Raw genomic sequence first — 21,053 nt, forward strand, 5'->3', positions numbered from 1 at the left:
CGCACCGCTTCCCGCGCGCCCCCCGGGAACGCCCCCCGGGACGCCCCCCCCGCCCCCCCCACCCCGCCCCCCCCCCCGCCCCGCCCGCCCCCCGCGCCCCCCCCGCCCCCCCCCCGCCCCGCCCGCCCGCCGCCCCGCCCGCCCCCCGGGACGCCCCGCACGCCCGACGCCCCGCACGCCCGACGCCCGCGCACGCGCCGCTTCAACCTGAGCCACGGGCGTACCCTCTCGTCCGGCGTGAAGCGGTGATAGATCCCCGCGGGAAGAGTTATCAGGTCTCCCTTCTGCATGGAAATGCGGATCCACTTGTCCTCCTCGTCGCGCACGTCGAAGTACCCGCCGCCGTCCAGGACGTAGCGGATCTCGTCGTCCAGGTGCAGGTGCTCCTCATAGAACATCTTCGTCTGGGGGCGGCGGACACGGATTCAGGCCGCGGGTCCGAGCCCCGCCCGGGCGCCCCAGACGAAGGACGTGCGGCGCTCTCGCCAGCGGGGAAGGTGACAAGTACCCGGGGGCGGGGGCCCGAGCCGTCGAAGCGCGTCAGACCAGCAGCGACACGGCACTTCCGGGCGCCGGCCACACCGCAGCGCCCCACACGGAACGGCTCAGGGCCCCGGCTCCTCCCCCGCGACCGTCGAGGGAAGGCGCCCGGACAGGCGGGCGCTCGCCCTCACACGGCTCAGGGGCGCAGTCCAGACGCCCACGCACGTCCGGACTCCTCCCCTCCGCCACGCACGGCAGTCTCACGTGCCTCGCACGCGCCTTACACGCGCGCGCAGACAGGTGCCTCACACGCATGCGCGGTCATCATGCACCTTACGCACGTACACGGTTGTCACACGCCTCACGTGCGCATGCAGCCGTCATGTGCCTCAAACGCATGCGCGGTCATCACGTGCCTCGCACATACACACAGCCATCACACAGATCACACCAGGTCGGAAGCCACGTGTACATGTGAGCAAGGCAGTCACCATTTCCATAAACAAACACCTTCCATTTGTTCAAATCTCGTCTTTCAAAAAAGTCCTTATCCCCCTAAAATTGATAATCAAATTGTTCAAATATGGAGAATAGTTGAATTTTACAGTAACCACCCCTGTACCCTTACCAAGATGACATCATCGAACTGTCTCTCCTCGCACTGTTAGTATCTCCCCAGCTCTCTGTCCCCCATGCAGGTGTGTTTGAAGCTTTCCTTATTTAATGTTTACGCATTTCTGGAAAATCATTAAATATTTGGAAAATCGCCACTTACAATAAGAGCAGCACATTAACACCCGTCTTGAATGCTGGCAGGCTGTGGTGACGCAGGTGTCACGGCCCCCAGGAGGGGAACGATCCAGCCAACTACGTCTGCATTACTCATGCACCCAGCAATCCCCTTCCCGGAACTGACCCTGAAGATTCGCCTCCGACAACATAAATATAAATCTGCACAAGGTTACTCTCTGCTGTAGTGTAAAACACTGGAAAGAACTCAGATGCCCAAACACCAGAGAGGGGCAGAATACTGAGGTCTACGAGCACCGTCATAACAAGATGCTGAATACAACCACTGTCGACGGGCAGACGGTGGGAACAGTGCAGTCAAGACGGGGAAAGGGGATGGCCCTTCTGGCAAAGCTGAGATTTTAGAACTTTGTTGTGTTTTACGTAATCATAAATAGGATAAGAGAAGCGTGGGAAGGAAAACTTAAACCATACTGACCTGAGTAACTTGTGACCGTATCACTTCACTCCGTCCTCAGTCTGAGAGAAAGACGTGCAAAGCGCCCTCATACCCCACTCAGCAGGGCTGCCCTCTGCGATGGACGGGTATAGCAGCCAGGCCGAAACTACTGCATGTGTGCTGAGGGAAATGAGTCCGTATGTGGACGCGACAGGGGGGTCCTCACGGTGGGACAAGAGAGGGGCAAGCACTGAATGAGGGAGGGTGAGAAAAAGTCCTGTGGCGTTGACTGGAATGAGAGGCATCAGCTCAAACCAACGATGTCTCTCGCTCTCACAGACACAGAATTCACTGCCCCATCTGCTTAAAGGACCTGGGGCAATGACCCCTGAGTAGCAACGAGGACTCCCATCTGGGTTTCCAAGTACCAGTGACAGGTACCAGGAAGAGGGGCCGATTCCAGGGCGAGGTCAGGGGAACTGGAGGCTCCTGGCACAGGTGGATTCAGCAAGTAAAGAGGTGCTCAGGAAAATGATGGGGATCTGCCAAAAGGGCAGGAACCACTTAGAAAGGCTCCTACTTGCCAAGTCTGGGGCAATCCGAACATCAAAATTACTCACTGGCCTGTAATCCATGCATGCCATGATTCAAGTAAGACTCTGTGAGCCCACACTGATGTAAGCAGAAGGAACGGGCAGCTTTTCTTTACAGACGGAGGCTAATTCAATACTAGATGATAGTTAGAAGGTCACCATTTCTACCCTCCTGATAGTGGTGACTGATTCAGGCAGGAACCATCAAGACTTACTGCAAACACCGAGTGAAAGTTTGAGAAGAAACAGGGTGTTTACAGACTCAAAGTAACGCTTCACAAATTTCTTACTAGTTATGAGGGGGAAATGGTAACTTCACAATGAAGAACCCAATAAACACGAACTTAACCAAGTTTCCTATCAGCCAGGAAGGGTCCTCTGCCACCACACGCCTCCCAACGGGGTGCACTGAGCCGACACAACACCTTCTATGTAGGATTCCTGCCAAAAATGCATCACTTGAATTCAATCATGAGGACACCTAACAAACATAACATATTAGACAGTAAAGGTTTGTTTCAGAGAAACAAGAGAGAGAAGCCTGTATCAGCAGCAAGGGAGTTTTCTTCCAGGAGAAAAGCTCTTCTGGAGGACTAGCGTGACGAGAGAATATAATTACTAACACGACCAGCCTATGAGCCGCTTCCATGTAATAAGACAAAGCACTGCTGGGGCGCCTAGGTGGCTCAGTCAGCTGAACGTCCAACTCTTGATTGCGGCTCAGGTCATGATCCTGGGTTGTGAGATCGAGCCCCGCATAGGGTTCTGCACTTACTGTGGAGCCTGCTTAAGATTCTCTCTCTCCCTCTCCCCATTCTCTCTCTTTCTCTTATGCGTGTGCGCCTGTGTGCATTAAAAAAAAGTAAAGAATGAAAATTAAATTAAAAAAAAAGACAAAAGCGCTGCTAAGAAGATGGGTAATCTAAAATTCATGGCAAAGCACACCATTTAAATCTGAGAGAATTCATGACCCGTTAGGGCATTTGGTGAGAAATGACTTCATCCTGTAAGGTACTGTAACACTCATGCTCTGACTGGCAAGAATAATTTGACAGCAATGACACCATGCGTGTATGTTTGCAGTGTCCCTGTTCTCGTGCTGCTTTTGTTCTTAGTTCAATGTGTTGGTACACCTGCCTGTTTCTTTTCTCCGAAACACACACAGAAGACATTCAAGCTGATGGAAGAACAGTCTGGGTGACTTTCCCTAGATCCATCAGAAGACTGAGGTCACAGGATAAAATGCTACCCTTAGCTTAGAGAGGTGGACGCAGAGCCTCCTGGAGCAGGTAAACTGATACAACATACAAGTGGTCATCCTGGCAAACTGCAGCAGGCTGAGTGTACACCAGCTTGAAAGTGAAAATCTCCTGGGAGCCCAGTATTAAGGGAGCCCCACAGTTCTGCGGCTTTTATATCTAGAAACACCACCAGGTTCTCATGATGAAGATCCCAGAAATAGCCTTTCACGTTACAGGCAATGGGAGGGGAAAAGTAGCCATTTTTAAATACTCAGAGAACATCCTGCATACCAAAGGCCAGTACACCCAGGAAAACAACTGTACCAGAGCCTTATCTGACTTGCAAGAAGGCCACCTCCAGCCCCCTCCAGCCTCAAGGGAGAATGAAAAGGCCACAACAGAAGAACTAAGCCCACTAAAAACTAGACTGAATCATGAAATCACAAAGCACTTTTCCTCCCCAACAGCTTACCGCACAACAGGGCTTCAGAAGAATAATAGTGACTTAAAGCTTTGGAAGGACCATGAGACACAGAATCTATGTGAGGAAGGGTGCTTGGAGAAACAAAGACCCCAGGGGAGAAGAAAAACAAGGAAACTAGAAGAAACCAAATCCCTGGCACCAGCAACAGCAAACAGGACTCCCACCCAGGAAACACAAACCCTCACACTAAAGGCCGACTTGCCTTGGTTCCTCTTAACAGACACTACACTCTGGCTTTAGCCAAAAATAACAGGGCATGCTAAAAGTTAAGAAAAAAATCCGTCTCCAGAGACAAAGCAAGCATGAGAACCAGACAGGGATGTGACACACATTTCGGAAACTGAAGCCCAAGGTTACATAGCTAGTAAGTACTGGAGCCAGAATTTAAAGATTTTATTTCTTTATTTGACAGACAGAGACCACAAGCAGGGGGAGCAGCAGGAAGAGGCAGAGGGAGAAGCAGGCTCCCCCCTGAGCAGGGAGCCCAATATGGGGCTCAATCCCAGGACCCTGGGATCATGACCTGAGCTGAAGGCAGACGATTAAGCGATTGAGCTACCTAGGTGCCCCGAGAATCCCACTTTAAAATAAAGACACAAATAGGTTAAAAGCAAACTTGGAGAAAGATACACCATGTTAACAGTAATCAAAAGACAGCTCAGAGAGCTATATTAATTTCAGACAACACAGACTTCAGAACAAGGAAAATCATCAGGGATAAAGATGGATACCATGTAATGACAAAACAGTCAAATCTCTAAGAGGACATGACAATCCTGAACATATATGCGCCTAACAACAAACATCAAAATACACAAGGCAAAACTAACAGAATGAGAAGAACACATGATCCACTATTTTAGTTGGAGATTTCAACACCACCCATCAATAAACAACAAGTTCAGCTTGCACAAAATCAGAAAGGAAGAGTTGTTGAATAGCACCACCAATTCACAGAATGAGTCAACCAACAACAGCAGAATACACATTCTTCTCAGGCTCACATGGTGCATTCATGAAGATAAACTATGTTGTGGCCCATTAAAACTGCCTCAATATATTTACAAGGATTCATGTCTTACAAAATATATTCTCTGATTACAGTGGAATTAAATTGGAAGGCCATAAAAGAAAAGTCTCTGGAAAAGTCCCCATATAATTGGAAACTAACACATATCAAAAAACCCACATGGGTCAAAGAAGAAATCAAAAAAATTTATTTGGAGGTATTTTGAACTGAATGAAAATGAAAATCATTCAAAATTTGTGTGATGCCACTAAAGCAGTATTTAGGGAAAATCTACAGCACTAAATACCTATGTTAAAAAAGAAGGCTGCAAGTCCATGACCTCAGCAACCATGTTAAGAAATTAGAAAAAGGATGGCTCAGTCAGTTGAATGTCCAACTCTTGATTTCAGCTCAGGTTGTGATCTCAGGGTCGTGAGACGGAGCCCCATGTCTGGCTTCCTGCTCAGTAGGGAGTCTACTTGGGATTCTCTCTTCCTTGCCCTCTGCCCTTCCTCCCCCCACCTGCATGCTCTCTCAAATAAATAATTAAATCTTAAAAAAAAAAAAAGAAAGAAAAAACAAAGAAGCTTGTGTTTAGTAAGAGTGAATATAACAATTCCCCTCTTCAAAGAATTCAGAGTTGCCTTACCTTTTCTTCATAATTTGGTAGTTTATCCTTGCATATGGTTATTATGTCCATCCAGGAATAGTTTCTCTCTTTTCGGATCTTTTCTAATTCTGGATCATTCTCATATTTGTCAGCATCCAACTATGAGAGTTTAAACAACAAAAAGGAGGTCACAGGAATGCAAGGAAACAAAGAAATGTTCTCTTTCTGGATCTCCAACATGATTATACTCCAAATTTATCATCCAGTCCTCTGTCAGTTGCAAACTAACCTTCCTTCCCCTCTTTTCCCTATTTCTCTGGAGGGTTTCCCAATTCTCCATTATAGCTAAGGAGAGGGCAGTTGTACTTAATTCTTGACTCCCTTCTCCCCAGCAGTTCTTCCTGGGGGATTCTACATCCCCATTCAAGTCCCATTGCTAGGAGCCCAGGTGAAACATCCATGGCCAAGCCTGTCCAAGGTCACCAACCCCACCTCCTCCCCAGTCCTGTTCCTCCAGCACCAATCCTCTGCAGGTCTAACTGATCCCTCTATGGCATCTCTTTGGTCAGCTGTTTCCCTTGGTTGAAATGACTGATGCTCTGGAAGCCTACAAATAAAACCCAAGGTCATTACACTGGTATGAGAGGCCTTCCATCATGTGGCCCCAGTTGCCTTTTCTACTCCTCTGTCCCTATCACCTATTTTTTTTTAAAAGAAATCTACATTCTAAACCAAACAGGATTATTTGCTACTCTCCAAAAGATGCCTCACATCCCCACATCCTTGCTCCTGACAGCTTCCTACACCTAGAAATCTCCTTCGTTATTTTCATTTATCACAACCCTATCTATGCTTCAAGGTCCCATTCTAACGCGTTTGTCATGAAGCACACCCCTAGGACCCCAGCCAGAGTTATCTGCACTCCTACTTCAAACTATTGGCAATGAATTTAGCATATCTTGCATTATGTTGCAATAAAATGCACATTTTATCACAACTACTGAACAGCAAACTCCAAAATATCTTAAAATACTGATCAACACATTAAGTTCTACAAAGATGACTCCCAAAATTATCAAATCCACCTCATGATATGCACTGTACTGCTCAACACTAAAACAATCTAACTTCAAATTATGTGTATGAGACAGAGCTTTTTATCACTCTGCTGTGTCACTGATACCAGATATGAAAAAATGCTCCATTTGTTCCCACTGACCAAGAAGTTATTACGAAGGAAGTATATAAAAATACAAAGGACACGAAAACCACACAATAAACATTATTTACTTATTTAAGTATACTCCATGCCCAACATGGGGCTTGAACTCATGATCCTGAGACCAAGAGTTGGATGCTCTACCGACTGGGCCAGGCGGGCACCCCTAAACATAATTTAATTTTGATAGCCCTTTGACTTATCCAGAGCAGAACTAGAAGGTAGGAGGAACTGGGTCTGACCCCATGGAATAACTAAAAGATGCCTTTTAAAATGTGGTATTTTATCCTCTGGATACATTCACAAGTTGAACAGTATCTTATTCTTCCTCTTAAACTGTAAAAAGCAGAATGAAACCCCCAAAGGGCAGTAACTTGACCCTTCTAATAGTTTAGATTGCAGATAAATTAGTTTTATGATAAAACAAAATTTATTTCCCTGTCATAACAGACATTATATACCATTTGATTGCCTCAAAGATGGTACTTTCCAGTACGTTAAGTGTTAAATCTTAGGCTAGTAAAAGATCAATAATCTGTAAAAATTAACACAGGCCCAAAATCTAAGTGTTTAGTAGAGAAGTCCTCTTAATTGGAAGAAGACTAGCCCTGGCTTCATTTCCGCCCACTGTGAACAAAAAGGAACCCTGTTTACAACGGAGCCAGGGGACCAGCAGGGGTAGCCCTTAACACCCAGCACTGCGGGTCAAGGGCTGACCCAACAGGAAAAGCCCCACCTGGCAGGTGGATGCCACTTTACCACAGCATGAGCAAGGAAGAGTTCCTCTGCCCAGCAACAGCCCAGCTAAGGAGAAGCCACTAGTCCAGCGGACTTGTTGTAACAGCCCACCCAATTCCACCCCCCATTTTTTAATGAAAGATTGTTCATTTATTAGAGGGACTTGCCTATGGTTTTTGCTGTGGTTTGCTTATACTGGATTTCAATTCTCTGCTATTCCTAAATAAACCCATTTTTGCTGATGAAATAACTGGCAGCTTTCTTTTTTTTAAAAGACTTTATTTGAAAGAGAGAAACAGAGAGGGCACAAGCAGGGGCAGCGGGAGAGAGAGAAGCGGAGCCCCACTGAGCAGGGAGCCCACTGTGCAGCTCAATTCCAGGACCCTGGGATCACGACATGAGCGGAAGGCAGACGCTTCACCACTGAGCCACCCAGGCACCGGTGGCAGTTTTATCTAAAAAGTTAACACTGGAGGGCCCGGCTGGTTCAGTCGGTAGAGTCTGCGGGGGGTTCAAGCCTCACGTTGGCTGTAGAGACTACTTAAAAATAAGGCAGGGGGCGGAGCAAGATGGCGGAGGGGCAGGAGACGTGGATTTCGTCTGGTCTCAGGAATTCAGCTGCACAGGGATCAAACCATTCTGAACACCTATGAACTCAACAGGAGATCCAAGAAAAGAGTAGCAACAACTCTCTGAATAGAAAAGCGACCACTTTCTGGAAGGTAGGACGTGCGGAGAAGTGAATCCGAGGCGATATTCGGGAGGATAGACGGCGGGGGAGGGGGCCTCCGTCGGCCGCTTCTGGCAAGTGCTAGAGCCGCGGAGCACAAAATCGGACCTTTTAGAAGTTGGCTCCGTGGAGGGACGTCGCTGCAGTGGCTAAGCGGGGGGTGGAACCCTCCCGGGACAGTGTGGTCTCAGGACCCTCGGGGTCACAGAAAGACTGGGGGTGCCTGAGTGCGGCAGAGCTCCCAGGGATCGGAGCGGGGAAGCCGGCTGCAGAGACGGAGCCGAGGCGCGGGCTCTCAGCTCGGGGTGGCCATAAACTGTGATCTGCGGCCCAGTCGGGCCACTGCTCCTCCAGCAGGGACCCAACAAGCGGCAGAGCCGGGGAGACTCCCCTTCCTCCCCAGGGAGGAGCAGTGCGGGAGCGCACCGCAGGGATCTGCTGGGTTTGGAGACTCCGCACGGGGTCGGGTGCCAGAGATAGAAACGCTCGGTCACAGGCCGGGTGAGCACGGAGTGCGGCCGGAGACCGGGGACACGGGAGTGACTGCTTTTCTCTGGGGGTGCACTGAGGAGCGGAGCCCCGACTTCTCGGCTCCTCCGGGTGGAGATTGGGAGGCCCCCATTTTCACCCTGGTCCTCCAAAGCTGTACCGAGAGCTTGCAGGGAACAAAAGCTCCCCAGAGCAAACCCGAGCAGCTTGCTTAGCCCGGACCGACAAGGGCGGGGCAATTCCGCCTCCGGCAAAGACATTTGGAAACCACAGCAACAGGCCCCACCCCCAGAAGATCAGCACGAACAGCCAGCAAGCCAAGACCAAGTTTCCCGATCAAGGAGAACGGGAGAACTCCAGCGCTAGGGGAATACTGCACATAGAATTCATGGCTTTTTTACCATGATTCATTAGTGTTTCAAAGTTAATTTTTTAACTGTTTTTTTTTTTAATTTTTCTTTTTCCCTTTTTCAACCAGTATCTTACCAATCCCTTTTTTAAAAATACATTTTTGTTTTTAATTTTTAGAGTCATATTCTATCCCTTTATAGTAGTTACCTTATTTTTGGTATATATATATATAAGTAACTCTCTTTAAAATTTTGAGGTACAGTTTCTTCAAACAGATCAAAATATACACTAAATCACTAGTGTATGGCTTTGTTATAGTCTCCTGCCTGATCACATTCTCTCCCTTTTTTTTTTAAATCTTATTTCTTTTTTTAAACAACTTCTTACCTTATCAATTCCTTTTATAAAATCTTTTATGATTTTCATCTTTACAGTCATATTCCATCCCTTCATTATTTCAAATCTTATTTTGTACATATATGTCTTTTTTCTTTAAAATTTTAGGAGGCACTTTCTTCTAACAAAACAAAATACACCCAAATTTTAGTGTGTGGCACTGATCTATGCACTAGCCTGATCATATTTGATCATATTCTGGTTTTTTTGTTTTGTTCTGTTTTTCTTTGTTTTTATCTTTTTCTTTTTCTTTTTTTTTTCCTCTTTCTTTTTTCTTTCTTTCCCTTTCTTTTCCCCTGGTTTCAGGTCTTTTCTGATTTGTTTAGAGTATATTTGCTGCGTACGTTGTTAACCTGTTAGCATTTTGTTCTCTCATTCATCTATTCTTCTCTGGACAAAATGACAAGATGGAAAAAATCACCTCAGCAAAAAGAACAAGAGGTAGTGCCCTCTGCCAGGGACCTACTCAATATGGACACTGGTATGATGTCGGACCTAGAGTTCAGAATCATGATTTTAAAGATACTAGCAGGGCTTGAAAAAAGCATGGAAGTTATTAGAGACACCCTTCCTGGAGAAATAAAAGAACTAAAATTCAACCAAGTCGAAATCAAAAAGGCTATTAATGAGATGCAATCAAAAATGGGGGCACTAACTGCTAGGATAAATGAGACAGAAGAGAGAATTAGCGATGTAGAACACCAAATGATGGAATATAAAGAAGCTGAGAAAAAGGGAGATAAGCAACTAGTGGATCACAAGGGCAGAATTCGAGACATAAGCAATACGATAAGACGAAACAATATTAGAATAATTGGGATCACAGAAGAAGAAGAGAGAGGGGCAGGAAGAATATTGGAGCAAATTATAGCAGAGAACTTCCATAATGTGGGGAAGGAAACAGGCATCAAAATTCAGGAGGCACAGAGAACCCCTCTCAAAATCAATAAAAATAGGTCAACACCCCGACATCTAATAGTAAAACTTACGAGTCTCAGAGACAAAGAGAAAATCTTGAAAGGAGCTCGGGAGAAGAGATATGTAACCTATAATGGTAGAAACATTAGATTGGCAACAGACCTATCCACAGAGACCTGGCAGGCCAGAAAGGACTGGCATGATATCTTCAGAGCACTAAAGGAGAAAAATATACAGCCAAGAATACTATATCCAGCTAGGCTGTCATTGAAAATAGAAGGAGAGATAAAAAGCTTCCAGGACAAACAAAAAATAAAGGAATTTGCAAACATGAAACCAGCCCTACAAGAAATATTGAAAGGGGTCCTCTAAGCAAAAAGAGAGCCTAAAAGCAACATAGAACAGAAAGGAACACAGACAATATACAGTAACAGTCACCTTACAGGCAATACAATGGCAGTGAATTCATATCTTTCAATAGTTACCCTGAACGTAAATGGGCTAAATGCCCCAATCAAAAGACACAGGCTATCAGATTGGATTAAAAAACAAGACCCATCAATATGCTGCCTGCAAGAGACTCATTTTAGACCCAAAGACACCCCCAGAATGAAAGTGAGGGGTTGGAAAACCATTTAACATGCTAATGGACACCAAAGGAAAGCTGGGGTGGCAATCCTTCTATCAGACAAATTAGACTTTAAAACAAAGACTGTAATAAGAGATGAGGAAGGACACTATATCCTACTTAAAGGGTCTATCCAACAAAAAGATCTAACAATTGTAAATATCTATGCCCCTAACATGGGAGCAGCCAATTATAGAAGGCAAATAATAACAAAAGCGAAGAAACACATTGAAAACAATACAATAATAGTGGGGGACTTTAACACCCCCCTCACTGAAATGGACAGATCATCTAAGCAAAAGATCAACAAGGAAATAAGGACTTTAAATGACACACGGGACCAAATGGACTTCACAGACATATTCACAACATTCCATCCCAAAGCAACGGAGTACAGATTCTTCTCTAGTGCCCATGGAACATTCTCCAGAATAGATCACATCCTAGGTCACAAATCAGGTCTCAACTGCTACCAAAAGATTGGGATTATTCCCTGCATATTTTCAGACCACAATGCTTTGAAACTAGAACTCAATCACAAGAGGAAAGTCAGAAAGAACTCAAATACATGGAGGCTAAAGAGCATCCTACTAAAGAATGAATGGGTCAACCAGGAAATAAAAGAAGAATTAAAAAAATTCATGGAAACCAATGAAAATGAAAACACAACTGTTCAAAATCTTTGGGATACAGCAAAGGCAGTCCTGAGAGGAAAGTATATAGCAATACAAGCCTTTCTCAAGAAACAAGAAAGGTCTCAAATACACAACCTATCCCTACACCTAAAGGAGCTGGAGAAAGAACAGCAAATGAACCCTAAACCCAGCAGGAGAAGAGAAATCATAAAGATCAGAGCAGAAATCAATGAAATAGAAACCAAAAGAACAGTAGAACAGATCAACGAAACTAGGAGCTGGTTCTTTGAAAGAATTAACAAGACCGATAAATCCCTAACCAGGCTTATCAAAAAGAAAAGAGAATGACCCATATCAACAAAATCATGAATGAAAGAGGAGAGATCACAACCAACACCACGACACACAAACAATTATAAGAACATATTATGAGCAACTCTATGCCAGCAAATTAGATAACCTGGAAGAAATGGATGCATTCCTAGAGAGGTATCAACTACCAAAATTGAAGCAGGAAGAAATAGAAAACCTGAACAGATCTATAACCACTAAGGAAATTGAAGCAGTCATCAAAAATCTCCCAACAAACAAAAGCCCAGGGCCAGACGGCTTCCCAGGGGAATTCTATCAGACATTTAAAGAAGAATTAATACCTATTCTCCTGAAACTGTTCCAAAAAATAGAAACGGAAGGAAAACCCAAACTCGTTTTATGAGGCACCATTACCTTGATCCCAAAACCAGACAAAGACCCCATCAAAAAAGAGAATTACAGACCAATATCCTTGATGAACATGGATGCAAAAATTCTCACCAAAATACTAGCCAATAGGATCCAACAGTACATTAAAAGGATTATTCACCACGACCAAGTGGGATTTATCCCTGGGCAGCAAAGTTGGTTCAACATCCGCAAATCAATCAACGTGATACAATACATTAACAAAAGAAAGAACAAGAATCATATGATCCTCTCAATAGATGCAGAAAAAGCATTTGACAAAGTACAGCATCCTTTCTTGATCAAAACTCTTCAGAGTATAGGGATAGAGAGTACATGCCTCAATATCATAAAAGCCATCTATGAAAAACCTACAGCGAATATCATTCTCAATGGGGAAAAGCTGAGAGCTTTCCCCCTAAGGTCAGGAACGTGGCAGGGATGTCCACTCTCACCACTGCTATTCAACATAGTATTAGAAGTCCTAGCCACAGCAATCAGACAACAAAAAGAAATCAAAGGCATCCTAATCGGCAGGGAGGAAGTCAAACTCTCACTCTTTGCAGATGATATGATACTGTATGTGGAAAACCCAAAAGACTCCACCCCAAACTGCTAGAACTCATACAGGAATTCAGGAAAGTGGCAGGATATAAAATCAATGCACAGAAATCAGTGGCATTCCTATACACCAACAACAAGACAGAAGAGAGACAAATCAAGGAGTCGATCCCATTTACAATTGCACCCAAAACCATAAGATACCTAGGAATAAATTTAACCAAGGAGGCAAAGGATCTGTACTCAGAACACTATAAAACACTCATGAAAGAAATTGAAGAAGACACAAAGAAATGGAAAAACGTTCCATGCTCATGGTTTGGAAGAACCAACATTGTGAAGATGTCAATGCTACCTAGAGCAATCTACACATTCAATGCAATCTCCATCAAAATACCATCCACTTTTTTCCAAGAATTGGAACAAAGAATCCTAAAACTTGTATGGAACCAGAAGAGACCCTGAATAGCCAGAGGAATCTTGAAAAAGAAAAGCAAAGCTGGCGGCATCACAATTCCGGACTTCCAGCTCTATTACAAAGCTGTCATCATCAAGACAGTATGGTACTGGCACAAAAACAGACACATAGATCAGTGGAATAGAATAGAGAGCCCAGAAATGGACCCTCCACTCTATGGTCAACTAATCTTTGACAAAGCAGGAAAGAACGTCCAATGGAAAAAAGACACTCTCTTCAACAAATGGTGTTGGGAAAATTGGACAGCCACATGCAGAAAAATGAAACTGGACCACCTTCCTTACACCACATGCAAAAATATAGAACCCAAAAGGTTGAAAGACCTAAATATGAGACAGGAGTCCATCAAAATCCTAAAGGAGAACACAGGCAACAACCTCTTCGACCTCAGCCGCAGCAACTTCTTCCTAGAAACATCGCCAAAGGCAAGGGAAGCCAGGGCAAAAATGAACTATTGGGATTTCATCAAGATCAAAAGCTTTTGCACAGCAAAAGAAACAGTCCACAAAACCAAAAGATAACCGCCAGAATGGGAGAAAATATTTGCAAATGACATATCAGATAAAGGGCTAGTATCCAAAATCTAAAAAGAACTTATCAAACTCAACACCCAAAGAACAAATAATCCAATCAAGAAATGGGCAGAGGACAGGAACAGACATTTTTCCAAAGAAGACATCCAAATGGCCAACAGACCCAAGAAAAAATGCTCAACAATGCTCGGCATCAGGGAAATCCAAATCAAAACCTCAATGAGATACCACCTCACAGCAGTCAGAATGGCTAAAATTAACAAGTCGGGAAACGACAGATGTTGGCAGGGATGCGGAGAATGGGGAACCCTCCTACACTGTTGGTGGGAATGCAAGCTGGGGCAACCCCTCCAGAAAACAGTATGGAGGTTCCTTAAACAGATGAAAATAGAGCTACCCTACGATCCAGCAATTGCACTACTGGGTATTTACCACAAAGATACAAATGTAGGCTCCGAAGGGGGTACGTGCACCCCAATGTTTATAGCAGGAATGTCCACAATTGCCAAACTGTGGAAAGAGCCAAGATGCCCATCGACAGATGAATGGATAAAGAGGTGGTATATATACACAATGGAATATTATGCAGCCATCAAATGGAATGAGAACTTGCCATTTGCAACGACGTGGATGGAACTGGAGGGTGTTATGCTGAGCGAAATAAGTCAGTCAGAGAAAGACATGTATCATATGACCTCACTGATAGGAGGAATTCTTAATCTCAGGAAACAAACTGAGGGTTGCTGGAGTGGTGGGGGTGGGAGGGATGGGGTGGCTGGGTGGTAGACATTGGGGAGGGTATGTGCTATGGTGAGCACTGTGAATTGGGCAAGACTGTTGAATCACAGATCTGTACTTCTGAAACAAATAATGCAATATATGTTAAGAAAAAAAAAAGAAGAAGATAGCAGGAGGGGAAGAATGAAGGGGAGTAGGTCGGAGGGGGAGAGGAACCATGAGAGATGATGGACTCTGAGAAACAAACTGAGGGTTCTAGAGGGGAGGGGGGTGGGGGATGGGTTAGCCTGGTGATGGGTTAAAGAGGGCACGTTCTGCGTGGAGCACTGGGTGTTATGCACAATCATGGAACACTACATCAAGAACTAATGATGTAATGTATGATGATTAACATAACAAAAAATTTAAAGATTAAAAAAAATAGGGCGCCTGGGTGGCTCAGTCGGTTAAGCGACTGCCTTCGGCTCAGGTCGTGATCCTGGAGTCCCGGGATCGAGTCCCACATCGGGCTCCCTGCTCGGCGGGGAGTCTGCTTCTCCCTCTGACCCTCCCCCCCTCTCATGTGCTCTCTCTCTCGCTCTCTCTCTCAAATAAATAAATAAATAAATCTTTAAAAAAAAAAAAGATTAAAAAAAATAACGCAGGGGAAACCTTTAAAGAAAAAAAGTTAACACTACTCAACCAGAGGTAGCATGGAAAACTGTCCCGCTTCTCCTCTAGGAGGGACCAGATGAGGTCTAAAGCGCTGTTAGGCTGGAACATTCTCTGAGCCTGTCTCCCGGGGGCAAAGCGCGGCCCCGCGCAAACCGAAGTTCACTGCGCTCTGGCCCCAGGTGGAGCAAGCGCCTTGGGAGCGGACATCGCAGCGGGCTCGGGCAGCGGGGGCCCTGCAGCCGGCATGGGGGTGAGGGCGGTCCCACGCGAGCAGACCCTCACCGCGCACCCCTGCGCGCACCTCAGCCGGAGAGCGCACCTGCCGCCGCAGAGGAGGCCGGCGCACCACAGGGCACCGCATAGGGCTCCTGGGCACGGTCTCCAAGATCTCCCGCCCCGCTCTCGCCCCGCATGGTCCACTAATAACGTGCCCGGCGTGAACCCAGCCGCGTCCCCCCGGGGCACCGCGTCAGAGCACACACCCCGGCCCAGAGCCCATCTGGGGCGCCCGACTCCCGCCCCCGCCCGTCTGCAGAGCCGGCGCTGGGCGGCCAGGCCGCAGACCACAACGCTGAGCATGCGCGCAGCGCCCGGAACGCCTAGAGCCGGGCAAGCGCAGTACGTCTCGGACGCCGACCACCCGCCTCCCCTACTGAGCATGCGCACCGCCTCCAGGTGGCGGTTTCCCGGCGCCGCAGGCCCCGGGCGCCGCCGACCACCGACCCCCCTACTGAGCGTGAGCAGCACCACTCCCCACCCCCCAACGCCGGCCCTGTCCCGGCCGCGGTCCCCCCTCGCTGCAAGTCGGGGAGTGCGGGGAGCACTGGGGACCCGATGGGGGCAGTGCCCCCGCTCCTGCGTACCTTCCAATAAAGAACCCCGAGCTGGCGCAGCTGCTCCAGGCCGACCGGGCGGCTGGGCTCGGCGCGGTGGGGCCGCCTCGGGTCGTCGGCGGACTCGTCCATGTACCAGGCCTCCACCATGGCGGACCCGGGGCGCCGCGAGCAACCCCTGCACGCCCGCCCTGCCCCGCCCCGCCCCGCCCCCGCCCTGCATGCCCGCCCTGCCCCCGCCCTGCACGCCCGCCCCGCCCCCGCCCCGCCCCCGCCCTGCACGCCCGCCCCGCCCCCGCCCCTGACCCTGGCCGGCGGCTACGGGAGGCGGTGGAGGAAGAGGGAGCGCGCAGCGCGGGGAGGGCCCTTATCCCGGGGCGGCCGGGTGGGGCGGGGCGGCAGGCCGGGGGCACAGGGGGCGGGGGCACAGGGGGCGGGACGGAGATGGGGAGCAACTGCGGGGAGGCGGGTCCAGAGGTCCATCTGGTGATTGACCAGGACAATCTGGTGAAACAAGCAATATACTAACTTAAACAATTTGTACTTTAGAGGACGGAAATTAAGTGCCACCAAAGAACCCACGCCACCCATGTGGGGCACAGCGTGCCTTCAGGGCAGGTCGCGTCACCACAGAGGACCCAGGTGTCGCTCAGGGTGGAATACCGGGTCCCCTCCTTTCCCCCCATCTTTGCAGTATCAACAGTCTGCTCTGCATCTCCCTTCACCATATGACGGGTTATGTTCTAGGGGAAGAAAAACAAGCCTGCCCTTCCCGTTCCTTGAATTGATCATCTGTTTAGCAGATTAGGGAAAAAAAGGTTCATTTTTTCAAAGCAATCAACCAGCAAAGATGCGATCGTCCCGCCATCCGGCACAGCCTCTCCAGGGAATCAAGTAACTGGGAAGCCCATGGGACTGAAACCAGAAGTAAGCCGGCACATTCCGGAGCCCGCAGCCCACTCCGAGCTCCGGGAGCACGGTACCCGAAGCACACATACACTTCGTGTCGGGTCCGCTGCTGCAGTCCCACCTCTCCCTCTTCACATGCGTGACCGGCTGCTGCTTGTCCCCCAGGGGGACACCTTCCACGTCACTGCCCATCTTCTCCTGTGCTTCATGACAAGGCGTCATGACCTTGTCTCTGATGGGGGTCGCACCCCACCAGTAAAGCTTCAGGGCTCACCCCTCCCTGCAGACTGCTCGCACAAGGTGACCCAGGACCCTGAGTTGCTGCATCTGATCACTCACTTCTGGTCTGAGCTGCTGTTGCCCACAGCTACCCCCTCCCTTCCCAAAACGCTTCCTTCTCACCTGCCTCCAGCTCCCTCCTGGTTCTTCTCCTTGGCATCACCACAAAGTGGACTGTCCTGTCTTCTGTCCACACACACTCCAGGTGACCTCATGTAGTCCAGGATACGCGGTGACTTCCACAGCTATCTCCGGCCGGGACCTCTTCGAGACCCAGCCGGGTGTCTAACTTGGCATGGCCATCTCCGTGGTGAATCAGCGTGTCAAACCTAACTCAGCCGAAGCAGAGCTCGATTCCCCGCACGTCCAGGCAGGTCTCTCCCCAGCCTTTCCCAACCCTGTCAACAGCCGCACCAACCACCCAGTGCCTAAATCCCAAAGTCTAGGGGCTTTGTGTTTCCTCTCTCTTACCTTAAGCATCCAACCAAATCTATAGCAACAACACAAATATACTCACTTCATCCCAGCTCCTTCTGCCCTCTTTTCCGGACTGGTACACTGACTTGAGAAATGGACCCCTGCTCCCACTTGTGCGCCACTGCAGGTTCTCTGCAGAGCATGTATTTTAAAAATACAAATGGGGGTGCTTGGGTGACTCCCTCGGGTGGGTGGCCAACTCCATCTCAGCTTGTCATGATCTCAGGGTCATGAGTTCAAGCCCTTCATTGGGCTCTACATGGGACGTAGAGCCTACTTAAAAAAATTAAAAAATAATAAAAAGTAAATAAAAATACAAACAGGATCTTGTCACTTGTCTGTTTAACCCTCCTTTCCTGACTGCCGTGGCTCCTGACCACCTCCCCAGCCCCTCTCCCTCCCGCCTGTTCTCTGCCCTCCACACACTCGGGCTTCTCAGCATCTGGCCCTGAATGTCCTCCTATGTGCCCTTCTGTTCTCAACTTAGATCTCCCTTCCTTGCAGAGGCCTTCTCTGACCCCTCCCTACACCTCTGGGGAGGTCTCCCTGTTACACTAGTGCTGGTGTGTACTGGTTTGACTAATGTCAGCCTCCACCTTAGGACTGTCGGCCCCAAGTGAATTTGTATTGCCAATGACAACTTGTGTCTTGGGGTCAGCGTGTGTCTTATTAGTCTTCCAGGGACCTCGTATGGGCAGTAAAAGAAAGTTTGCTGAATGACCGTGGAAAGGATGTGAAGAGGACACTGCAGAGTTTTCACAGCGTTACTGCAACTGCCCTCCTGACGCAAACCAGATCTCGTGCCCTAGGACATAACAGCTCTGTGTGCTGGGTAATCTTACAAAGGCTTCCCGAGCGTGGTCTCATCCAGCCTTACGAGCAAGGTGGGCATGACTTACCACCCACCTACTAAAGACGAGACAGCTGGGGCGCACACAGCTCCAGTGACTGGCTCGAGGTCCCGTGGCCAGAAAGGAGCAAGGCTGGGATTTGAGCCCGGAGCCAGCCTCAAAGCCTGCAGACGTTACCCCGGCAACAGAGCGAGGGAAGGAGCAAGGCTGCTCTCCTCCCAGTGGGGAATGACTGCTTCTTGGAATGGGGACAGTGCTTCCCGTGCCCACTGGGGCTTCGGCACAGACAATCACGCATCACCATTTGCGGGGCCTCCGTCTTAAGCAGACTTGCTTTTTCCTATTAGGGAGGAGAGAAGGAGCTGTGTTATATTGTAAAAAAAAAAAAAAAAAAAAAAAAAAACTTTGGAAAAGCAAGACCATTGGGATGCCCTGAAGAATTGTCACGGAGCCCAGCGCTTGCAGCCAGAGCCCATTCAAGCAGGCTGACTCAGATCAGAACAGCACTCATTATATTCCTATGACCATTGCTGGCCCACGGGATTGCTCCTTTGAAGGAAGTCTTTTGAAATTGAACTACTCCTTCCAGAAGAATAGCCAGCAGCAGCCAAAAAATACGTTTTGCGACCAGAATTTATCACCCTAAAGTAGGCACCTCGGGAAGAATCTATTTAGTTGTTCTGAAAGACAGATGGTCTCCGTGGCCGCAGCCCTGCCCGCGAGCACCGTTCTCCATCCCGGCTCTGTGAAGTGCTCCCGGCCCAGGGGCCCACCAGCCAACGGGGCAGGGCAACGGCAGAGCAAAAGGCCAGGGGCCCCGAGATGCTGGGACATGAAGGATGTGGGTGCTCCCTCTGCGAAGGCCCAGGGAGTAGATCTTTCAGGCTTTGCAGGCCAAGAGGCAAAATCAAGAAAAATAGATCAGTCCCTCAGTAACAACCATTTTAAAGTGTAAAAACCATTCTTAGCTCACAGAACATACAAAAACAGGCAGCAGGCTGGAACCTACTGACCCCATTCTATCCCATTAATAATATTCACATTTCATCTGGTCACCAAGTACTGTATTCCCCTGGCCTGTGGGGAGAGCTCTGAAGAGTTTGAGATTTCACCCTGCTAACCCTGAAATCTCAAAATGCTGCCTACCACATTAGTAAGTCTGTGTATCGTCTTTATTCACCATTGTGGTGCCTGAGCAGGGACTGAAAATGGTTAAGACCAGTGGCATCTCTCTACTTTTATTTATTTACCTGAGTCCATGTTTTAGATAGAAGCACAGCAAGTGAATGTCACTGTTTCGTTGGAATTAAGTTAAAAGACAGTAAAATGAACTCTACGAAAGCAAGTAGAATCACCTTTAATCAAGCTTAACACTTGCTGATGCTTCTAGGTAAGGCTTAGAAAATGATCACACATTTTATTTTTGTTGGAAGGGAGAGTTATGCCCTCACTCCATAGCCAGTGTAACACTGTCCTTAGAGTGGCCAGCTACTGCCACGGCGCTGAGTACGGTCGGACTTTGCCACGGCAGCCTCACGTGGTCCGTTCTTGAGAAGATGTCTGCCAGACACCCTCGCTGGAACAGCCATGGTCATCTGGTGGCTAGTTGGGCTTGCAAGTCCATCGTACGGGCGTCTCTCCTAGCCACCATCACCCTTTGGTTTACAGTAGAAATGCTTTCTGTATGCTTCCCATTTTGTCACAGAGAATATTAACAACATGTCCACTCAAAGGTCAAGATTTAATAAAATTAAGTTTTACGGCTTCATCCAGGACATTCTTTTTTTTTTTTTAAGATTTTATTTATTTGACGGTGGGGGGGGAGCACAAGCAGGGGGAGCAGCAGGCAGAGGGAGAGGGAGAAGCAAGCTCCCCGATGAGCAGGGAGCCCGATGCTGGGCTCGATCCCAGGACCCTGGGATCATGACCCTAGCCTAAGGCAGACACCCAATGGACTGAGCCACCAGGGGCGCCTGGGTGGCTCAGTGGGTTAAAGCATCCAGGACATTCTTGAGAGAACTTGGGCTTCGTTTTTGTGGCTGCACGTGTGTACAGAGCAGTGACCTTGGCCGGGCCCTCTGCGGCCTTTGCGCCCTCACCGCGGGCTCAGCACAGTGAGGGCCACACAGCATCCCAGCGTTACTACAGAGCTTGTTTTCAGAAACATGCTTTAGGAAGGCAGCTCTCAACTCTATTGTTTTGGGTGTTCCGGCTGCAGGAGACAGGAGTCCAGCTTGCTAAGCAAACAGAACAAGGATGTGTTGGCTCAGGAAGTTGAGACGACTAGGCGACCTTGCCAGAGCCTGG

The 21,053-nt window shown here is 48.2% G+C and overlaps 1 protein-coding gene across 2 annotated transcripts in view; it reads right to left on the reverse strand.

Annotated features, from left to right (window-relative positions):
- Positions 1 to 16,435, reverse strand: part of ADI1 (acireductone dioxygenase 1) — a 149,614-nt gene extending 133,179 nt beyond the window's left edge. For both annotated transcript variants that reach the window (XR_012379613.1, XM_025867693.2), the window contains exons 1-3: positions 16,261 to 16,435; positions 5,649 to 5,768; positions 225 to 404 (exon numbers count right to left, since the gene is read on the reverse strand). Coding sequence is in view for 1 of the 2 variants with exons in the window: in XM_025867693.2 (XP_025723478.1) it covers positions 225 to 404; positions 5,649 to 5,768; positions 16,261 to 16,380 (420 nt within the window). In the remaining variant the exon portion in view is untranslated. The remainder of the gene's footprint in view (positions 1 to 224; positions 405 to 5,648; positions 5,769 to 16,260) is intronic.
- Between the last annotated feature and the right edge of the window lie 4,618 nt (positions 16,436 to 21,053).

Source organism: Callorhinus ursinus, unplaced genomic scaffold, assembly GCF_003265705.2.
Source record: "Callorhinus ursinus isolate GAN/ISIS: 27379988/994484 unplaced genomic scaffold, GSC_fseal_2.0 scaffold10, whole genome shotgun sequence".
NCBI lineage: Eukaryota > Metazoa > Chordata > Mammalia > Carnivora > Otariidae > Callorhinus > Callorhinus ursinus.